The 20,996-nt window shown below is 37.8% G+C and overlaps 5 protein-coding genes across 16 annotated transcripts in view; 2 read left to right on the top strand and 3 right to left on the bottom strand.

Moving 5' to 3' along the window:
* The window catches only part of LOC129790865 (UNC93-like protein), a 1,060,245-nt gene that overhangs the window by 73,697 nt on the left and 965,552 nt on the right, over positions 1-20,996 (bottom strand). The gene's annotated exons all lie outside the window — the stretch shown is intronic.
* The window catches only part of LOC129790850 (cleavage and polyadenylation specificity factor 73), a 566,536-nt gene that overhangs the window by 73,697 nt on the left and 471,843 nt on the right, over positions 1-20,996 (bottom strand). The window lies entirely within an intron of this gene.
* LOC129790840 (neprilysin-1) lies at positions 977-14,412 on the top strand. Of its 8 annotated transcripts, none has more exons than XM_055828628.1 (10): positions 977-1,984; positions 3,634-4,518; positions 8,289-8,336; positions 10,133-10,378; positions 10,460-10,845; positions 11,918-12,028; positions 12,117-12,296; positions 12,786-13,112; positions 13,173-13,652; positions 13,714-14,412. In XM_055828628.1, exons 2-10 carry the CDS (start codon positions 4,044-4,046, stop codon positions 13,984-13,986), a joined length of 2,526 nt encoding a protein of 841 aa, XP_055684603.1. In that variant the 5' UTR covers positions 977-1,984; positions 3,634-4,043; the 3' UTR covers positions 13,987-14,412. The 8 variants fall into 8 exon arrangements, with proteins under 8 accessions (XP_055684603.1, XP_055684602.1, XP_055684598.1 ...); XM_055828627.1 differs by having other exon boundaries at positions 3,619-4,518; XM_055828623.1 differs by having other exon boundaries at positions 3,378-4,518.
* On the top strand, positions 16,098-18,682 carry LOC129790897 (uncharacterized). Its single transcript, XM_055828732.1, has 5 exons — positions 16,098-16,341; positions 16,401-16,588; positions 16,647-17,387; positions 17,459-17,546; positions 17,627-18,682. The coding sequence occupies exons 1-4, from the start codon at positions 16,188-16,190 to the stop codon at positions 17,537-17,539; spliced, it is 1,164 nt and encodes a 387-aa protein (XP_055684707.1). The 5' UTR covers positions 16,098-16,187; the 3' UTR covers positions 17,540-17,546; positions 17,627-18,682.
* Positions 18,589-20,996, bottom strand: LOC129790935 (uncharacterized). Its single transcript, XM_055828786.1, has 3 exons — positions 20,816-20,996; positions 20,370-20,455; positions 18,589-19,074 (listed from the first exon to the last, which is right to left on the bottom strand). The coding sequence occupies exons 1-3, from the start codon at positions 20,985-20,987 to the stop codon at positions 18,691-18,693; spliced, it is 642 nt and encodes a 213-aa protein (XP_055684761.1). The 5' UTR covers positions 20,988-20,996; the 3' UTR covers positions 18,589-18,690.

Below are 20,996 nucleotides of genomic sequence, written 5' to 3'. Positions count from 1 at the left end.
AATTCGCGTTACTTTGATCCTAACCTATAAAAATTATCTGAAAGGCTTGAATCTTCTCGATCTTCAATAACATATCAGATTTTGATGATTATGAAAGAATTATTTATATCTGTCTTAAATGCTAAAGAAAGATTAATGTTGTAAGTAGTAGAGCGTAGCAGCCACAACATTTTGCTTTTCTTTTTTAATAACCGTGGATATCTCAAAAATTTGGTTTCTTTTTTTCTATTTCTTATACCGATTAATGTGCCTGATGAAGATCTCAATTACGTCGGAACGTTGCATATTAATTAAAACACCTGAGAAATAAAACGACCGCGTCCTGAATTTCTTGGCATGTAAAAATCTTGCAAAATTCTTTTTAAAAATTAAATTTTCACAGGCAAAAGAATCATAAAAAAAACGAGGAATAAGGAAGTAACATTAAAAGAAAATTATAGGTACGTGCAAAATTGCCCTTTTTCGCATGGAAAAGAAAATAAGAAACGATCAAAGTTCAAGGTAAGGTGAACATGATGATGAGATTTTTTTTTCGCAAATTTCTGCGTGCCCATTCGCTTTTCCGGTAGGTTCAAATTTGCTTCTGTGTTTGACCAAACAACACTATGTGTGCCTCATTATTTGTACTCTGTCCTCATTAAATATCAATCAAATTAGTAATATCTTTTTTTTATGTAGTGTAGTGCACATCATTTTCGGGAAAGGGTAATTATCTTATCGGGGGAGATGGTGACTTTGCGATGTTCTATGGATAGAACATACAATGTGTGGAATTTGATGGTGCTCCCAAGACGGCAATTTGGGTGCGTGTTTAGTTCAGCAGAACAGTTTTCGGGGAACATTAACTGTGGCACGTTTCCTTTGCCTTTTTCAGCACTTTTTCCCTCCCCCAAATGACTCCTCCACTGCTGATGGTGTGGGTGCTGTGTGTGAGGAAAAGTTGATGCGGTGCAGGAGTTGGGTGGAAAAGGAGGAGAAGGTAAAATAAAAAAAAAACATCCCCCCTTTCAACCCCCAAGGCAACGCTGTGTGTAGTGCACAAGTGGTGACAAAAGCGACGAGACGGCAACGGCGACGGATGTTCAGTGACTCTGTGGCAATGTCTTCTCTCGTCATTCCGTAGCTGTATGCGCTGGTAGTTGCGACTCAAAGTACAAAAGACAAAATCACGAGTGTGGAGCTGTGCTCCTGAAGGAGTTCCGTGCGTTGTGTGTGCATCATTAGTGCGTGATTGTTGCTAATACGGTGACTAAAGCTCATTTTGAGGAACAGTGTGTGGTGGAATTTTCACGGTGAAAAATTCCAAGTTAGCAGCTGCTTGAAAGTGGTCTTACCCTTTTTTCGTATTATATGTGGATTTTAGTATTGAAAACATACACACAATATATTGATGCGCATGCCATTTGGTCAGTGGCAACTTGGCGGGAGATTCGAGGGGTGCGATGCCGGAGGAGCTGTCGGTGCGGCGTTCAACAGCGTTTGGAGAAACCCAATGGGTGTATAAAGTATCAGGACACGAGGAGAACAATCATCAGTCGGTGGTGATACTCTGAGGAATTAACACGCGCCAAATATCTCTGACACACTCACGGCCAACAAGTGTTGTGCGAGAGATACGCGTCGTCAGCTGGCTGGTTGGTTGCTGCTGCTTGTGCCGAGAAGTTCTTCTCTCACTCTGGGTGACCAACAAAATAACAACATCAATTTTTTCGCCGTTACCGCTAATTGGGGCCTACCCAAAGTGACATGGTGAACTCTATCTTATGGTTGCCTCTCACGGTGGTGCTGCTGGAGTGACCAAAAGAGGAAGAGAAATTTAAAAAAGAGAATTTTGCACAAAAGGTGTTACACACACCGGGGCAATAACTCCCAAAAATTTGAGGAGTAAGTCGCCGCCGCGATCGAAAGAGTTGCAATTTCTCTGTGCTGTGTGGTGCACAAGAAAAATTCACGCAGACACTATATACAAGGAGATTTATATAAAGTAATTTGTGCTAATGGTGATATATTTAAATTTAAAGTCACATGTGTACAGTAGATATCTGCGCCGAGTCATTTCTGCCGGCGATCTCACATAAGGAGGGCCTCTCTATTTATTAAGATAAATCAAATTATATAAAATTAATTGTGATTGATGTTGGGTGCTTAGTTAATCTAGTTTGGGATAAGTTATTGTTGCTTGGAAAAGTGAATTTGGGACTTGGTGCGGTGCTACAGTAGCGAGCAGCGATGAGCCAATAGAGCCAATAAGTAGAACATCTTTTTCTTTTCTTTTGCCTCTTCTTATTTTATATTTATTACATATTCTTTTTGATTAATAAAACTCTCTTCATTTATCAAGAATGATGCTTAGAGAGTCTTCTAGATTACACCATCGTTGTCGTCGTTTTATAACACTAAAGGTGCTAAGGTCCTAACTCAAGTATACTGCATAATAAATCTTAAGGAAAAGATGAAAAATTAAAAGAAAAAAATTCTAAAACATTAAATAAGACCTTAGTTTCTGTGGCTAAATTCTGAGAGTAAAACAGATTGATAACTAAAATTACATTTCGTAGAAAGCTTTTTGTGCTTCAAGAAACCTTAAAATTACTTTTTAGTTCTTATTCTGAGCTTTATAATTATTAATAGGAGTTTTTTCAGCGATCCAATTCTTCTCATTTTGATTTTCTTCGCTAGTTTTAGTGCCTCTCTTTATGAATTATTAAGGGATCTTTTTTTAATTTATGATTTTTAGTTATAAGCGAGATAATAACTGCTACTATTCCGAAATTTTCATTGAAGATTTTCATGCAGTTAAAATTAGGGGACTTTCAAAAGATGCCAAAAAATAAAAGAAGATTCTAAAAAGTTAATGAAAATACTTAAAGGGAAGAATGTAAAATTAAAATCACATTAGAAAAAAAAATAGTTTGACCTTCGGTGTGGTAAGATTCTAACTCATAATCTCGGAAAGTAAAAAAATATCGTTGTGGGCTTTTTTTAATTTTTTGCAATTTCAATGAAATTAAATAATTTAATATTTCAATGCGAAAATTTCCTTTTTAATTTATTAAATTGAACATAAAACATTAGCGATTATGCTAAGAATCCAAAGATACAGCCCCATTCATCCTTTAAACAGCCCTAATTTAAGTAAATCTTCATTCTTATGGGTTCTTATGCATTCACGACATAATCCCTTTTCCATTAGCCCATTCATGAAAATGCAATAAAAGAAAATTTTCTCTTTAAAAATCATTACAATAGCCAGTGAGTCGCCGGCTGAATGTAAACCAGCGCATATATCTAACTGAATGCACTACATATAGGAGACGAAAATTGTATTGAGAACATTGAGCACTCTATAAAAATTCTATTTGATGTTGATTGAAAAGCATTTTTGCGTCACACAAACAACCACTACTGTAAAATCTGTGGCGTAGATAAAATTTAATGTGAGGCATCTCTCTGCGGGACAATAAACGTACAACAAGAAAATTTTATACTGAAGAAAAATATATAGAGAGGTGCGAAGGTGCAAAATTTTGCCATGAGTATCAAATTGGCGGGAACTCTTAATTAGGATCAAATAGAGAAGCCCAGCAGAAAGTGAGTTGTGGTGTGTGTGTGGAAAAGAGCATCCCATTACAGGCAGATTGTGGAAGAAAATCACCAAGAGACAAACTCCTTAATTGGACAACAAGAGAGTGGGGGGAAAAGAGGAAAGAGTGGAAAAGTGGAAATCTCCGTGAATTTGATGGGACATGAAAGAAATGGTGCTGTACGATAAGGATGTGAGTTTCAGTTGAGCAAACATCCAAGAGGCAAAGTGCTGTGTGTGTGGAGAAGAGGGCAAAAAGAAACCAAGAAGAAGTAATTGAAATTAATTCTCTTCCCTTCTGCAAACAAATTCAATTAAGCGGAGTTACCTTCTTTCTGTGCGCCAAAGTACCGAGAGCGCCTGAAATTACAAAGAAAAACGCAGAGGGGTGTGTGTGTGTGGGGTTTCACGCAGGGGGGTTGGTGGTAGACGATATATCTAAAAAGAGTGGAGATTCAGGATGCCCTCACCAATTTCCGAGAGTCGCAACAGGGAGTTTCTCCTTCAGGGCGATGAGTGGCAGAAGTCTGTTAACAATGGCTATCTGAGGACAACATCGGCACACCTGGAGCGAGGAATTGGGGCGGAAAATGGGGGTGGTGGTGCAGCTGGTGTACCAAATGACCCCACTGGGATGCAGCAGGATGAAGCTACGGGTATACTGTTGCAGCCAGAGGCAATAGGTGATGGTGGAATTTCGTGCCCCGAAGTGGTGATACAGCCACAAAAAACCTCCACGATTGTCCATTTTGCACCAGGATCTGTACCCCAGACCTCTGTTCAGCGTGGCCTGCCCATTGAATTTATGTACAGAGACACCAAACTCCGACGACGATTGCTCGTCCTTGCGGTGGCTCTCATGGTTTTGGGTGCCGCCATTGGGGCTCTATCCATCTACTTTGCTGGAACATTTAACTGCTGCTCAGCCAGAGAAGGTGAGTTCGCACCCATTATCACCACTCTAATCGTGATTCTCTCAAACAATTATGATTAGCTTTTGATCCCCCATTATGTACATACCTAAATCCAACACGGTGGGATTTTGTGGAGTTCTCATTGGAGATAGTGGGTCTGGGCATTCCCACAATGCCACCCATTTGCTATTTTTACCCAAATTCACACGAGGACTTTTCCTTCAACATTTTAAATTACCTATAGGTACCTTGAAAAGGGATGGGCATTGTGTGGTTTTAGGGGGATCCTGGGAGTATATTTATGCTTTTGAGGGGATAGTGATAGGACAATTTCCGCCGTAATTGCATTCTGTGGTTTCCTAACTAAATGGGATTTTTATTGTAAAACATACATATCAGTCAGATAAAAATGTAAATTCAAAGGATATGTGGTTTGTGGGACATGCATGTACAACGCAATTTATTCTTTTGTGGTCTTTGAGGTAATTCTTCGAATTTTAGAAATCTAATTATTATTTACTTAAAATCATCTTTCTTCTGTTTCTGACTTTTAATAAAAAATAATTTTATTTTGATGTAGATGGAGACGCCTGGTAGACACCCGGCGCCTCCATTTTAATATAAAAATTCGTTAAGCTCAAGTTTATTTAATTAATCGCTAAAGAAATCATATCATATACGAACAAATAACTCCATATTTTACTTCTTAATTATATTTACCTAAAAAGTTATATTTTTGTATCGTTTAAGTAGTAAATTAACAACTTAATTGTACACTACACTGTTGCAATTGACATCCATTGCTTTAGAGAGACTTTTAAAATGAAGAAAAACAGATTATATTGTTGAAAATGGAATAAATAAATAAAATTATCGGTTATGGCATCGAATTATTCTCTGCGAACTCGGCATCATTATCATGTAATTTCAGGCTTTCAGGCAGAAATAAAATTAATTGATTTTGTGACAAAATTCATCATTCATCTGTTAACGATTTATACCTCGATGATTGATTTCATCGGTAGTGAATTAAAATTTAAAAATTATTCCCATGTAATGCAGAAGCTATCAACAAAAAATTATTTAATATGGGGTTCTGCGGTATTTCCAGTGCGTGTGCAAAATTGCGTGGGTGGCAAATTTGCATATTTTGGAGGATTATAAATTAATGCTCGGTCCATTAATTTTTATGCATTTTATGATAGTGCATTTTAATCAGGGTACCAGGCTGATGTTGGAATATTGACCAATTTAAATATGACTTGCGGTGAAAAGGCATTCATGTCACACATCACTGCGAGAATTGCCTCTCAAGCACACAATCATTTTCACATTGGCAGGGTGATCAAGTGATTGGATTCTGAATGGATTATATTGAGTTGTAAATTGACTTTTGCAGTCTTCAACTGGAGTTCTCGCGCACCATTTCGCGTATATAAACATTTTAATCGTGCGAATGGCCACCTGTTTTGCAAACAACGCTCATTTCAGCAATATATCGAGTAAATTTTTTTTAAATTAAACAAATATTGTATTCGAGGTGAAATTTATAGCACTCCCTTGTATAAAGTCTTGAGAGTTTTTAAAATTTATTGGGAATTTCAAAAAATAATAAATAAATGATGAGAAAATCTCGATTTTACTAGGTCAGACCTTTAAAAGTTCCCTGAGGGGCGTAGATTATCCAAATTGGAATAGTGGGAATAGTTTTTTTTAAGTAGATTACCTGTTCTTCTATACCTAATAAAAATCTCCATTTGAATAGAATTTATCAAATTTATTTTAGCAAACTAATGCTTTAAGTTCTCTAATTCGGAGAAAGAATGAAGAAAAGTATAAGAACTTTATCAAAAATGGTCGACGAAGCATTAGTATGAACGTTTTATGCATTAAAATTGATAAAAATCACATTAGTGACGTCATTTTTTGTATTTTCGGGCAAATCTGCCGATTTTTCCCAGCTCTTTGCAGTATAATAAGAAATTATCATTTTTTTGTTACTTTTTGTCCCTCTACTAGAAGATTACGCGTTTTTTAATTGATTCATAAGCAGTTTTCCTACACAAAAACGTGTAAACTTCTTTACTGCTTAAACCGAAATGAATCAGCTTTCATTTGACACTTAATAAATTTTAAATTTAACCCTGATTTGCCCTACACTCGGAAAATTTTCTTTGAGAACTTAAAGTTTATAAAATGACCTTAAAAAATATTTTCATCAAAGTCGAATAGATCGAATAGATCTAGTTAAGAGAAGAGTTTTAGAAAAAAAAATCAATAATTTCAATAATTTTGAATCGATTTTTCTAGAAAATTTTGTAAGTCAGATTTCTCGAAAATTTTCACATAATGGGTCGTATTCTGTGACCAAGGAGAAATTCTTGAAATTGTTGAAATATCAGAAAAAAAATCTTGTTTCAAAGAATTTTTGTCGCAGAATAAAACTCAATGTTTGTTTTAAAATTAAGATTCTCATTAAAAAAAATTCCTAATAGGGAAAATATTTTTTCTTACTCTTGAAATCCTTTTACTGCTTAAAATTTAATTCGAAAATCAGTTTCAATAAAAAAATGTTTGAGATTCTCTACAATTCTAGAACTTTTAAGAAGTTTTAAAAATTAATTGATAAATGTTTTAAATATTAACTAAAATATTAGGTATAAAATCGTCACAACCAAAGACGATGTATTTTCATTCAATAATGTACCTCTTCAATGTAATATGTGGGAGGATTAGATTAAATCGAAAACATCCGTATGTGATTGGAAAGGATTGAAAGTATATTTGATTCATGTAACGTGTGTAAATATTATATCCATAGATAGTTGCTACATATGAAAAACTATGTAGTAAATGCGGGGATTTTTATCAGTTGGGGGATTTATGTGAACATCGCTGGGAGTTGTGTAAAAATTTTTGCATTTTCCTGAAGAAGGGATGCGAAATGATGGGGAAAAATGTGGAGCGGAAATCGACTGAGGGAGACTCACCGGTCGGAAATTTATTCCCTGTGTAATCTTGGAAATGAGGAAATGAAGTAGCCCCAAACATGTGAAAGCCACATCAGAGTGTCTCCCCAGAGGGAATCCCGGGGGGGTTGGGTGGGTGGAGCTGTGAGCGACTCAGCAAGATATAAAATGTAAGGATGTGGTACAGGAGGAATAAGCCATCGATGGGAAGAACGTGGATGGGAGCTATATGTGTGAGAGATTCTACGGCATGAATTTATCATGAGTGGAGGATGAACGCAGGAGATTGCTGGCGAAGGCATCTCTGTGTGAGGTTGGGATATGTTTGTGCCTCAGTGGAAGAGTTGTGTAGTGAAATGAAATTTAATTCTACCAATCTGAATGCTATATAACACAGCCACGAGGGGGGTGTGAATTTTGCAGAGATGCGAGAGCATTGAGAGCTCCTCGGAAGCACTTCCGTTTTCTTGGTGTGGCATTAATTATGAAAATGGGAAGAATGTTCTCCCCCCCCCCCGCCTGCCCAAGGCGTCTCCATGTGGCATTTGGGGGTTATAGAGAGCTTGCTTTAAAGTGAACACGAAAATATATTTAATTATTGATGGTATAGTACTATACCGCTCTCAATCTGAGAGCGGCAATACACAAATGCGGGGTTTGAGGGAACTTGTAACACTCGAAAATTTTCCCACCCACTTGTTGCTTCACCCAGCCTCCACTGTGCCTCTTTCACTCCCAAACATTAAACAACATCCCGGCGTGATGTTTTTCTCCCACTTGCAGGCGATGTAATGAAATTTCACAATTTCTCTCCTCTTGCAGGTCGGCATGAACGAGAAGTTTGTCTCACCGAGGAATGTATAAGGACTGGTGAGTGGTGTGTACAAGAAATTATACCTTTGGGGCCCATCGTAAAAAGTTGTGAACATTTTTTCTTCCCTCTAGACAGATTCCTTTTCTCGCATGACCCAGATGAAAATCTCATGGGTATTTTCTTTTAATAACATTTAATTTTTATGTCTTACCGCAGTGTATGAAAAAATCAGTGATTTTCCTTTTCTTACATTTTTTATTTTATTTATTGCATTGCTGTGAAAAGCCGCAGTACCATCTTAGTAGATTTTTTTTTAAATTGTGTAGAGCTTGAGGCTGTACAGCAGATCTCCAGTGTATAATTGAGAGTCTTATCTTTAAAGAAAAGTTTTTCGTAATTTAATTTTCCTTCAAGAGCTTTTTTTTCTATCGATTACCCCGCAATATAACGGCGATGCTATAAAAGAAAATCAATTAATTTCATACTGAGAGAGACGAAACCATGTGATGGGCTTCCTTAGACCTATTACCCATCCCTTAGTCACTGATTTGGAAATTATTGCAATCAATTGAGCGATATCTCTCTCTCTGTTACTAAATACAACAACATGGAATCCTCCGGTTGATGGGGATCACAATCGAAATACCCAGCCGTGCTTTTCATGGCTGGTGAACCCCCAAAATAGAGACAGGGAGATGAAATAATTGGGAAAATGGGAAGTAGGTCATCGGCTTCCGTTTGGTCTAGCATATGGATGGGTGTAGGTGGGTACTTGTGTGTGTTTGTGGGGGTTGATGGAATACTGCGAGCAATTTTCTCAATGGAAAGACGAATATTCCATTCAACTAACCTAGGGCACAAAATACTCGCTCGCAATGTTCCCTCCATAATGAACACTTTGAGTGCTGCTTGCGGTTTATTGTCTCTGGCATTGGCACTCTTTCATGCTTTTCCACCCTCACTTGAAAAAAAAATCACAGTCAACAGACCGGGACTGGGGTGACCAGACCCCATTAAACTCTTTCCGGACAGATAATTTAATTTATTGTAAAATTGGGTCTTTTTTGCTGTGATTCTTTCGAGTTTTTAATTTTTAAAGTAAAAAATCTTTTTATTCAATTAGGGGAGAGCGGGGCAAAACAAAGTCATTTTAAGGGTTTGGAAAAAGATCAATATATCATATTTCTTAGCAAGATAGAACAAAATGATCTGAGAAAGGGTTGTAGGGCATAAAATGTTCTAAAGGAATGAGCTATATACATTTCGCTCTATCTGTTTCGGAAATATAAAATTATGAGCATTTTCCAAACCCACTTAGTGATTTGTTGCCCCGCTCTCACCTACCTTTTATTTCTTTTGTGAATTACTGTTGAATAAAATCAGAAGAAATTGTAATAAAATCTTCTTATAAAATACTATAAAGAATTTTAAAGTAAAATCAAATTTATTTCATTAATTGATTGTTCTTTATGCTTCATTTGAAAAGTATCTTGGTTTAATAAATTATAAAAGTTCATCTTCACTTGAATTTTAGAAAGAAATTACACAACAACGACAAATAAATTCGGTTATTAAATGAAATAAGTAAATTAATTTAATAAATTAAAATATTTGTCTTGCAAAAGACAACATGTCTGGGTACTCCACTCACATTGTTGGCTTGAATGAAAGTGATTCAATTAGGAAGAGTGGTGAAGTGTGTTGTTCTGCAGAAAAAGGGACATTCACATCAATGGAGGAGAATGTCGAAAATATCTCACACAATATTCCACGTCATTCAGATTTAATCATTAAATGGTAACAAAGGGTCGTTTGCGTTGTGAATTAATATGGATACTCTCAATCAAATTAGCATCATCCCTTCTGGCTGCAATGGACCGTCAGGCAGACCCATGCACGAATTTCTTTCAATACGCCTGTGGGACGTGGAATAAGAAGCACCTCATTCCGGAGGATCGAAGCTCAATAAGTACATTTGAAGTGTTGGCAGATCAACAGCAGGTCATACTCAAGAGTGTCCTTGAGGAACCCATCAATGATGATGATAGCGAAGCGACGATAAAAGCAAAAATGTTCTACAGAAGCTGCATGGATTTGCGTAGGTGGTGTTGAAGGGATGGCAACGCGGAGAAGCAAACCTAATGCTCGATTTTTGTTGCTTTTTTCTGTGAATTTTTAGAACAAATCCGCAAAATCAGTGATCAACCACTAAAGGATGTTATTAAATCCCTCGGTGGGTGGCCAGTAATTGAGGAACATTGGGAACCACCATCATTTAGCGTTGAATACCTCTTTGGGAAACTCCGTGGGGACTACAGTGAACCCGTTCTCATTGAACTATTCGTTGGGGCTGATGACAAAAATTCCTCCGTGAACATCCTACAGTTGGATCAGCTCGTCCTGGCGCTCCCATCGCGAGACTACTACCTTAAGGATAATAGTCAGGGTGAACTGAATGCGTATCATCAGTATATGACTCAAGTAGCTGTCCTTTTGGGAGCTAATCCTGAAACAGCATTCAAGGAACTCCATGAAGTTGTGCAGTTTGAGAAAAAGCTAGCCAATGTGAGTACTTTATATCCCTCATCTCTCTCTAACTCTAAAATTATGAAGTGAATTTATAATAATTTTTAATATTTGTGCACTAATTTGTAAGGAAAAAAAATGTTTAAACGGCCTAAAATCATTTATTTGGGGAGCTCATATTATGCTTTTCATAGTGGAGGCGCCTGGTAATTATGAGATTAAAATGTTCAAAATAAAAATTAAAAATTGCAATGGAATGGAAAATTTTAATTTATACCTGATGAACCCGATGAACCATAAAATAAAGGGACTTTTTTGTACATTAATTCAGATAAAGATGGAGGCGCCTGGTTATTTAAATGCTGTATTGTGCTCAGATTTTATTAAATTTTTGTCTTTAATTAATACAATTGTTGCGCCCGATTCACTATCCAGCGAATATTAACCTGCTCATAGAGTGAGACCCTTAGATTGGCGGTAACTGTATCGGCTGCCCACCTCTTGGCGACGGCTTCTGCCCTCAGGTTACAAACCCTCAAATAGGCGAGAGAATATGAGAATCCACAAAAGAATGTAGGAGAGCACTAAGAGAGTAATTAGATGAGAAAATAGTAAAGAGTTCCGATGAATGTAGAGAGAGTTAGACGGAGCTCAGCCTTAGTCGCGGGTGACTGTTAGCTCAAAGTGCTCTGTTAGGTTACCGTGACGCGAGGGTGGAGGTTACTGGGGGAGTTGACTAGAGCCCCCTTGTAGCGCCCCCCCCCTATGCAGGGCACACACATTTAAAAAGAAAAAATCGTTAAATTCGAACTAGAAAAAATTCCTTTATGAGAAATTAAATCAATAATTTCAATAAAAGATTTAATATTTTATTGAAAAGATTGAAAATAATGTAATGTGCTGTATATGTCATGAAACTCTCAGAGGGTGGTCAGGAAACCACGGGTCATCTTTATGAGGTTTTATATTGCAAAGAGTATATGTTATCCTTGTTACTCTATACAGTATTTGTTGAAGAAAATTGGATCCAATGAAGAACTAAGAAAAAAATAAATGTTTAAAAGAACTCCTTCTATGAAATGTAAGGACATTTTGAACATTTGTTTGGCAGGCATCCCTTCCAGAGGCAGATCGACATGACACAAGTGCTATCTACAGGAAATTGACTCTGCCTGAGTTGCAGAAGGAGGTGCCACAGCTACAGTGGCGAGAATACATCCAGGTATAGTATATGTAGTAAAAATAAATGGGAGGATTGTTGGATGTGAATTGGACAGAAGATTTAATCCCATCCCGTGCACATTTAACAGGCAACTCTTGGTGAAGATGTCGTCCTGATGGCTGATGAGCCCGTTGTGAGCTATGCCATGTCGTACCTCGTGGAAATGGGCAGGATTCTGGCTGAGAGTGATCGGCGTGTTGTGCACAACTACGTGATTTGGCGACTCGTCATGTCAATCATGACACACATGATTGACGATTATCAGAGAGTGAGTTTGAAATTGCATTGGGGATGATGGGATTTTCTGCTTCCGACACATGCAAGTAATCGGTGGGGGCCGGCTTGTTCGAGGCAAGGGAACATGCCGGCTCAATATATTGGCAACAATGTGAAAATTCAATTAGGATTTTCCATTTTATGAAGCCGCTGAGTGATGTCAGTTTCTCTGGGGGGAAAAATTGAAATCCACATCATGAGGAGGGGGTGTGAGAATTTGGGAAAATAACTTCCTTCACTACATTAGGATGATTAATCTCAAATTTCACAATATTCATGCTACACAATTCTCGTGAATTTTTACGTCATTTTATTGGCTATGGCAAAATATTTTCCAGGAACATTTTTGGGAGGGATGAGGGAAATTGGAAACTTTGCACATTTTTATTGCCTCAGCACTAATTAATTGATTGGTCCACTTTCATTAATTTCATTGATTTTCTTTCGTTTGGGAAATTCATGTTCTTACTTTTATCTACAGGAACGCATTGAGTTTAGGAAGATCCTCCTGGGAATCCAATCAGAGCGACATCGATGGTCGCAGTGTGTTGAATGGACCAACAAGAAGCTTGGCATGGCGGTGGGGGCTCTCTTTATTCGGGACAATTTCAATCAGGAGAGCAAAGAGACTGCCCTGGAGATGATTCACACCATCAGGGCGGCTTTCAATGAACTCCTCGCTGATATCCACTGGATGGATGATGAAACGCGTGCCGTGGCAAAGGAGAAGGCTGATGCCATGAATGAACGAATTGGCTATCCGGAAATTCTTACAGATCCCCAAGAATTGGAGAAGGAATACATCAATGTGAGCTCTTTTATTAATTCGCAGAAAATCCTTTTTTTTTAATGTTTTTTTTTTTGGCAGCTCACAATTTCAGAGACACACTTCATGAATAACATTATGAACATCCTCAAGTGGGATGCCCAGAGGAATTTGCAGTTGCTTAGGAAGGCTGTAGACAAGAATAAGTGGACCACAGAGCCAGCTGTTGTGAATGCTTTCTACAATCCCAACAAGAATGACATTGTCTTCCCGGCGGGAATCCTGCAGCCACTCTTCTACAGTCAGAATTTCCCAAAATCCCTCAACTACGGCGGTATTGGTGTGGTGATAGGGCACGAGATCACCCATGGATTCGATGACAAGGGTAGACAATTCGATAAAGACGGCAACATGATGCAGTGGTGGAACAATGCAACCATTCAATCCTTCAGAGAACGTGCCCAGTGCATCATTGATCAGTATTCAAATTACAAAATTGAGGAAGTGGGACTCTACATGAATGGACGAATGACACAGGGGGAGAATATTGCGGACAATGGTGGTCTCAAGCAGGCTTTCAGGGTAAGGATTGAGATTTTTTTGAACTTTCTTAAAAAAAAATAATTTTTATTCTTCCCTTCAGGCGTACAAGAAATGGGTTAGCATACATGGAGCAGAACCTGACCTACCTGGACTCAATCTCACGCATGATCAATTGTTTTTCCTCAACTACGCGCAAATCTGGTGCGGTTCAATGCGCCCCGAGGATGCACTCACGAAAATTCGCTCCTCTGTCCACTCACCTGGCATTATTCGTGTTTTGGGTCCACTGTCCAACTCAAAGGACTTTGCGGAGGCCTACAATTGTGATCTGGGCACCCCCATGAATCCAGTCCACAAGTGCAGTGTTTGGTAAAAGTCACTCCCACCACATACCCCATCTCAACATAACTATCGTCTTTTTGGTGCTCCGTTTAAGTAGCTAAATATAATTGAAATACTTTTTTTTAAATCTTTTCCCATTCCCCTATCTTTGCACATGCCCCACCTAAGTTGTTACATTATTTAGTAAAAAAAAGAAAAAAAATGAGGAGTTGCAGGAGGATGCTTAAATCTAATTTATCCTCATTTGCTTTGAGCCACAAGACTCACAAAAAAATTGTTTTCTATTGCAAATGAAAGTCATAAAATACAAGAATAAATTTTAGATAGTATATTCTGTGTCAAGTATTAATATATCGTATATTATATGACAATGAATGTTTACTACTGTACTACTTATTGCTATGAAAAAAGGTATTTTATTTGTATAAATTAAATAAAAGGAGTTGATGGCAGAATGTATGAAGGATGATCCTCTATCGCAGAACAATTTTAATCCATCTCATCTTGTAGAGGAACATAAAAAATAGAAGAATCGCGAGAGAAACTCCCCAATATCCACTGGGATCACATAGAAAAGTGCAGTGAAAGTACAGTCCGGGAAAACATAACCTCAATTTTGGAACACCATTGAAATGAATAGGAAGACCTTTATTATGTTCGACCAGCGTGGCATCGGGACCTCTTGAGCTTCTTTATAACCTTCCCAACCTTTCCTGCCTACCCGGATGAAGATTTGAATGATTTTTGCTTTACAACTTTTGTCTTTCCGGACTTCTCGTTGTTGAGTTTTTTTTTCTCTTGGAGTGCTTTCTCTTGGATATGGGCTCAACAGCAGGGCGTTTCCTGTACTTGGGTGGACGTTTTGGATCTACGGGGGCAAAAAGATTCCGATCTGACTCCGCTCCAACTCCCTCTTTGAAATATTCAGCATCATCTTCATGTGGACACGTTAATTGTGGGAAACATATTCTGCAACATCTGTGCCATAAGCTTCAGATGTTTCCCTTGGCCAGAAAGGCTGTTGAGCACCACAAGAGGAGCTGATCCGTAGGCTTTGTCATCATCATCATCATCATCATGCTTGGCCGCCTTTAGGCTGAAATTACATCCATAAGGATGAATCTACAAAAATGAGAGAGAAATTGAATTCTGGGGCCTTGCGGGAAGCTTCCCGGAAACTCACCTTGAACGTTAAAGTAGGCCCTCGGAAAGCTTTGTTACTTTACACAAAACTGTTGATTACAGTTCCAAGGGAAAGCACTCCAAGAGAAAAAAAAACTCAACAACGAGAAGTCCGGAAAGACAAAAGTTGTAAAGCAAAAATCATTCAAATCTTCATCCGGGTAGGCAGGAAAGGTTGGGAAGGTTATAAAGAAGCTCAAGAGGTCCCGATGCTACGCTGGTCGAACATAATAAAGGTCTTCCTATTCATTTCAATGGTGTTCCAAAATTGAGGTTATGTTTTCCCGGACTGTACTTTCACTGCACTTTTCTATGTGATCCCAGTGGATATTGGGGAGTTTCTCTCGCGATTCTTCTATTTTTTATGTTCCCCTACAAGATGAGATGGGTTAAAATTGTTCTGCGATAGAGGATCATCCTTCATACATTCTGCCATCAACTCCTTTACCGTGAACATTATTAAAATGTTTTCTCACAAATTAATGATTTTTTGGAGTTGGTTGATGGAGCATTAACTTTCAAGTTCTCTGCCATTTTTAAGTGCTTAAAGTTAGTGTTTTGCTGTAAGTAAACTTCTGCAAAACTGCTTGACCGATCAAGAGAAATGGTTACATTTTCCCGAGAAAAAAAATCAAAAGATCGTTTTCCCAAATCTTAACGGATTTTCTTAAATTTAAATCACGAACTTTGCAGCATGAAACATCAAAACATTGAAACATTGATCTTTTCATGTACCTAATATTTATTCTGTTAATCCATTTGAAAGCTCTTTATCTCTGTAAAAACGACTTCTTTGACTTCATCTACGCCTTAAAAAATCAGCCTATTCTTATTTTATGGATAGCTAAATTATTTAAAATCTTAAAATTGAAAGAAAATTCAATGTTTCAAATGTGGGTCAGCTTCGTCCTCAAAGGGTTAATGTTTCAAATCTGTTTCACTTGTTTCATAATAAAAAAAAAGAAGAAGGAAAAGTTTGTTTACGTTGTTGAAAATCTCGAGAATCTCCCAATTTCCTGCCTCTTCCTGGACACTGCACAGCCTGAAACCATGCCAAAACGCGGAAGACCAAGGAAGAAAAATGTCTGTGTGATTGCATCGGATGAGGAGCCGGTAATGTCGCAAGATTCCGAAGCACAGAGCAATGAGGATGAAAAAGAAGAGGTTATCAACCAGGAAAATATACCGGTTGTAGCTCCAAAGAGTAAGTTCCGGCAATTTCTTCTCTCTCTGTGGACTATTTAAGATCAAAATAATTTGTAGTTGACATGGAAGCTGATATATCCCAGCTGGAAGCTCCAACTTTCACGACAATTCAACGCTCTGTTCCGGAACCGATGCTGAGACTCAAATGGAACCACCGTGTGACACTTATTGGGGAAAAAGTTCTCAATCCCATGATTCATTGCTGCGATAAGTGTCTCAAACCCATCCTTATTTATGGAAGAATGGTACGTTGGGAGATCCTTTTGATAGTTTTCAGGGAATGATGATTAATTTGTCTTCCAGATTCCCTGCAAACATGTCTTTTGCCTTGCTTGTGCCCCAACAGAGCCACTTAAAGAATGCTTCCGGTGCAAAGAGAAAGTTTGCCGTGTAGAGCAATCTGGTCTGGGATCTGTATTTATGTGTACCCATGGAGGATCTCGATACGGTAGTAAGGGCTGCAGAAGAACTTATCTGTCTCAGAGGGATCTCCAGGCACACATTAATCACAGGCACCTACCACATATGGCAGCCAGTCAAGAGAACTCCAATTCTGACGTAACAATGGGTGAACCACTGAAACCCACATCAAATCCAAGAAAGCTGTCCGGGAGTGAGGGTTCGACGCCCCTGAGAACAACTCCGAGGGGTACTCAGCAATTTACATTGGGCCAGCAGGGGGCTCGAACGAATTTGATCTCAGTACCCCTTCAAGATCCTCAGCAGTCGGTTATTTCGTCAATTGTGGGTATCAGTGGGCAGCAAGCAAGTCAGCAGGATATTGGTGTTGTGTCCAATCCCTACTTTGCCATTAGTTCAGCTCAGGGCTTATTCACGCAGGCTGCTCAGAATTTCACGAGTATCACTTCCATGGCAGGACAAGTGACTCTCGGTAGTCAGACAGGGAGGAATATGATTAGCATGCCACAGAGCACATTGGCTGGGCAGAATCCTCCCACAACAGCTGGTTCCATCCAGACTTCATCCTTTTTCCCACAATACTCTACCGGACAGACGCAGTACAATCAACTGCCGCACTATCAAGTAAAGATTTTTGAGTTTTCAATTTTCAAAAAATCTCATTTTTCATTGCATTTTGTTTTAAAACATTTCAGAATCAACCTGGCTACGATCAGCAGATGTACAACTCCAATGTCCAGCAGAATCAGCCGTGGAATCAGCAATACTATAGATAAGCCGGATGTGAGTTTTTTGTTTTATTTTAATTACTTTTCATTTCAAATTTTCCCCGGAGATGTCCTGAATAAAAGAATATTTTTCAGAAGAAAAAATCTCCCTGGAAAATCACAAAAAAAGAAAATTCAAGGCCATAAAGCCGGATAGATTGGTCTTTGATGAAACTCCACCAAGATTAATCACTTCCGGATGATTTTTTTCTCTTAGCCAATATACCCCAAATTATTGCTTGATAAGCGCGATAAGGTACGATAAGTGAGATGTTTTTTGTGAAATTCCGCAGTGAATTTGAGTTTGTGAAACAATGAAGTTTGTCGTGAAGTTTTGTGTGATCCTGCTTGTCCTTCCGGTCATTGTGATGGCGGGAAAGGAGAAGGAAATGCTGAAGAATTTTGCAGTTGAAACGGAAAAGTTCCAGCATCAGATTCATCAGCAAATTAGGAATATTAAAAATTCCTTTTCAAATGATACGTCCAGAGAATTGGTGCAAATGTGGCTGTCTGTGGATGAAACACTTGCGGACATGGAAAACCTAAAGATGGGCATTAGGCGTATGATGGAAGATTCAGAGGCAAAATGCGTCGATGAGTGTCCAACGAAGTACGACGTTGCAATTGATGTGGCTAATGTTGGGTATCAGGAATGCCTGAGGAGGACACACAACACATCCGAAGTTCTCATTGAGGATTTCCTGAGCAGAGCTCACGCAGAATGGCGGAAGAGGAGCAATGTACAAATCTCTCGACTTTACGACCTTTTTCACAGAGAAATCCAAGGAAATTCCATGCCAGATGTCATTGAGGGCCTCCAGAAGGAAGTTAAGAGCAGCAGTATGGGATGGGATAACAAAGACTCGGTGGAGCTGAGCAGGAAGGAGTGGGAGAACAAAAGTGAGCTCCAGAGAACAGGAATGAGTACATTTACGTGCTTCCTCATTGTTCGAAATGAATTATTCGGAAAGATCAAAGAGATTGAGGCTTTCCTCAATGATAATTGCCTCAAATCTACACGAAAATTGTAAAAATTTCTAAAGAAAAATTTGTCAAAATTTTACAGTTTAAAGTTTATTAAATCCACGCAGACGAAATGCATTTCAGTGTACAACAATTTAAATATAAATAAAAATTACGTAGACAGTTGAATGTCTTTTCTAAAATTTCCCAGAGGAAATGGTAAAGTGGACTTTTCCATCTTCTCCCAAATGGGATTGTGTTTGAGTAAATTCCCCATTCTGGCTGGTGAAACTGGACGTGGAGCCCTGAATTCGCACTGGTGGTGGAGGTTCATCGGCGCCAAAACGGGAATGAAGTCCGCTCGGGCCCGTGGAGATGCTCGATGTGCTCGAGGATCCAGTGTAGGTATTTCTAGGTGGAACGAAGGTTTGCTGATGCCCAAATGGAGCACCAAAACCAGGAGGAAAGCCTGCTCCACCGTAAGGATTCCCAAAGAAGATGGGACTATTGCCGGATGAAGTACTCGCAGAGGCGGATGATGAAGAAGAAGAAATTTGGGCAGATCGCCTAAATCTGCTCATCTGTAAAATAAAGAATTAAATTAAATATTTATTAATAAGAACATTAAATTAATTCAATTTTTCGTATTATTTAATCGTAAAAGTTTTAATATTTATGATTTTTTTCTTTCCTTCTGAAGTTCTGTGTGCAAACATTGCAAAATAGAATTATAATAGAATAAAGAAAGAACAAAAAATTAGACTTTTTGTGTAACAGAAATAACATTAAAAGAGTTATTCTTTGAAAGATTTTTTTTATACTTTATGCACATTTTCCTTTCGTATAAAATCTCTATGAAAAAAAAATAAAACTTGTTTTAATTCTATCGTTGAAAAAGTTCTAAAAGTTATTTTAAAATATCTTCTGGTTAAAATTTAAATATTTAAGATAGCTTTGGGAACGATAAGGAGTAATAAAGCTAGACAAAGATATAAGAAAAGTTCAAAATATAACATTTTCTAATCAGATAGAGTTAAGAAAAGGTTGTGGGGCGGAAAAATTATTGTTTCTATAGCCCGTTAACTCAATATTGTGGGAAATAGAAATATGTATTTATGTAATGTTTTAAGCATTTTCTGAACTTGTGCCTGATTTTTTTTAGCCCCGATCTCCCCTAAATAAAAAAAAAGAATTTTCTAAAGCTTTCAGCTCTTGGGAATCTTTATTAGAGGCCAAAGTTCTAGCTAGAAAATTCAAGAAAGAGTTTTTATTATGCATCAAAATTTGCAGATTTTGGCAATTTGTTTTTGCATTTTTGCAATTTGCAATTCTAACGATTTAACGTTTAACTTTTCTTTTTCCTAGAGATTTCCGTTTATTTTCTAATATTTAACGTTTCATTTCTTTTGACGTATCTTTCCTAACGTTTTTCGTTTTATTTCCATCATTTATCGTTTCTTTTCTGATGTTAAACTTTTTTTAAAATTACATTTTAGCTCTATTAAAAGCTTTAAGAGCTTTAAAATAAAAACTCATTGAAGGACTTTTAAATCTCAATTCAAAATTATTCCAAAACAAAAAAAAAATCATTTAACAAAGATGCGAAAAATGGCAACAATGACATTAAATTAAATTCATTCGTATGTTTTCTGCTAAAACGAACGATTTAATTAATTAATTCAAACATTGGGGAAGTCTTTTTTTTTCGCTAAATTGTGGGAAAAGAAACATGCTAAATTTTGTCAACGTCTTCAGACTCTTTAAAAGTCTGTGAAGGAAGAAATCGTAAAAGAAGCATTTTGATTTTTATAAAACTTCTTCGGCAAAAAAAAAAAGAAATTTAATTTATTCCTTAAACACTTTTTTAAAAACTCACCGTGGCCGGATGTAGTGGCAGGTAGCTAAGAATTTGTCCATCTTCATTCACTGTAAATGCTGCTTTTGGTATGTAGTGCCCATAATCTGGAAGAGAGACGAATTCGCGTGAAATTCTTTACTTTTTTTGTCTGTGATGTTTGCGATAAATTAACGCGTGTGTGGGGTTTTTGCTCCGGGATTTATTCATACAGACACTAAACTCCGCACTGGGAGGGTTTTGTGGGTAAAAAAGGTGTATGAGGTGGAATTTGCTTGACTCTCGATGCGCTGGACATTCTGTGAGTCAGTCATCTCAAAATACACGAAATTACGTAAGCCAATGATGGGCAATTAGCATTGAAATCTCTTGTTGAAGATTATCACACACAGAGGATTAGGCGAATAAAAAATTCATTGATTCTGCGAAGAACGCAATGATGCAGAAAAAAAAAAACATTCGCGTACTTGCAAATGTGAAGGTAGCCAAGGTGGCCAAGAACAATCCACACAGGAGGGGCTTCATCGTCGTCTTCCTGCTGAAGATGCCGCGCACAAAAAATGTAAATAAGACACGATAAAGTTGAGGAAGAGTCGCGAAAACAAGTGAGACTGAAGGTGGTGGTTGGAGAAGGAGCATCTTTTATAC

Source organism: Lutzomyia longipalpis, chromosome 2, assembly GCF_024334085.1.
Source record: "Lutzomyia longipalpis isolate SR_M1_2022 chromosome 2, ASM2433408v1".
Classification (NCBI taxonomy): domain Eukaryota; kingdom Metazoa; phylum Arthropoda; class Insecta; order Diptera; family Psychodidae; genus Lutzomyia; species Lutzomyia longipalpis.
Note: the sequence above shows the minus strand (reverse complement) of the source record. Positions and strands in the feature narration are given on the sequence as shown.

Coding starts and splice junctions, on each gene's coding strand:
- LOC129790840 (XM_055828628.1), top strand. CDS start 4,044: ATGCCCTCACCAATTTCCGAGAGTCGCAACAGGGAGTTTCTCCTTCAG. Junction 12,297..12,785: donor TGATTGACGATTATCAGAGA/GTGAGTTTGAAA, acceptor TTTTATCTACAG/GAACGCATTGAGTTTAGGAA. Junction 13,653..13,713: donor GTCTCAAGCAGGCTTTCAGG/GTAAGGATTGAG, acceptor TCTTCCCTTCAG/GCGTACAAGAAATGGGTTAG.
- LOC129790897 (XM_055828732.1), top strand. CDS start 16,188: ATGCCAAAACGCGGAAGACCAAGGAAGAAAAATGTCTGTGTGATTGCA. Junction 16,589..16,646: donor TCCTTATTTATGGAAGAATG/GTACGTTGGGAG, acceptor TTTGTCTTCCAG/ATTCCCTGCAAACATGTCTT. Junction 17,388..17,458: donor ATCAACTGCCGCACTATCAA/GTAAAGATTTTT, acceptor AAAACATTTCAG/AATCAACCTGGCTACGATCA.
- LOC129790935 (XM_055828786.1), bottom strand. CDS start 20,987: ATGCTCCTTCTCCAACCACCACCTTCAGTCTCACTTGTTTTCGCGACT. Junction 20,456..20,815: donor GGCTACCTTCACATTTGCAA/GTACGCGAATGT, acceptor TCTCTCTTCCAG/ATTATGGGCACTACATACCA. Junction 19,075..20,369: donor TGCCACTACATCCGGCCACG/GTGAGTTTTTAA, acceptor TTTATTTTACAG/ATGAGCAGATTTAGGCGATC.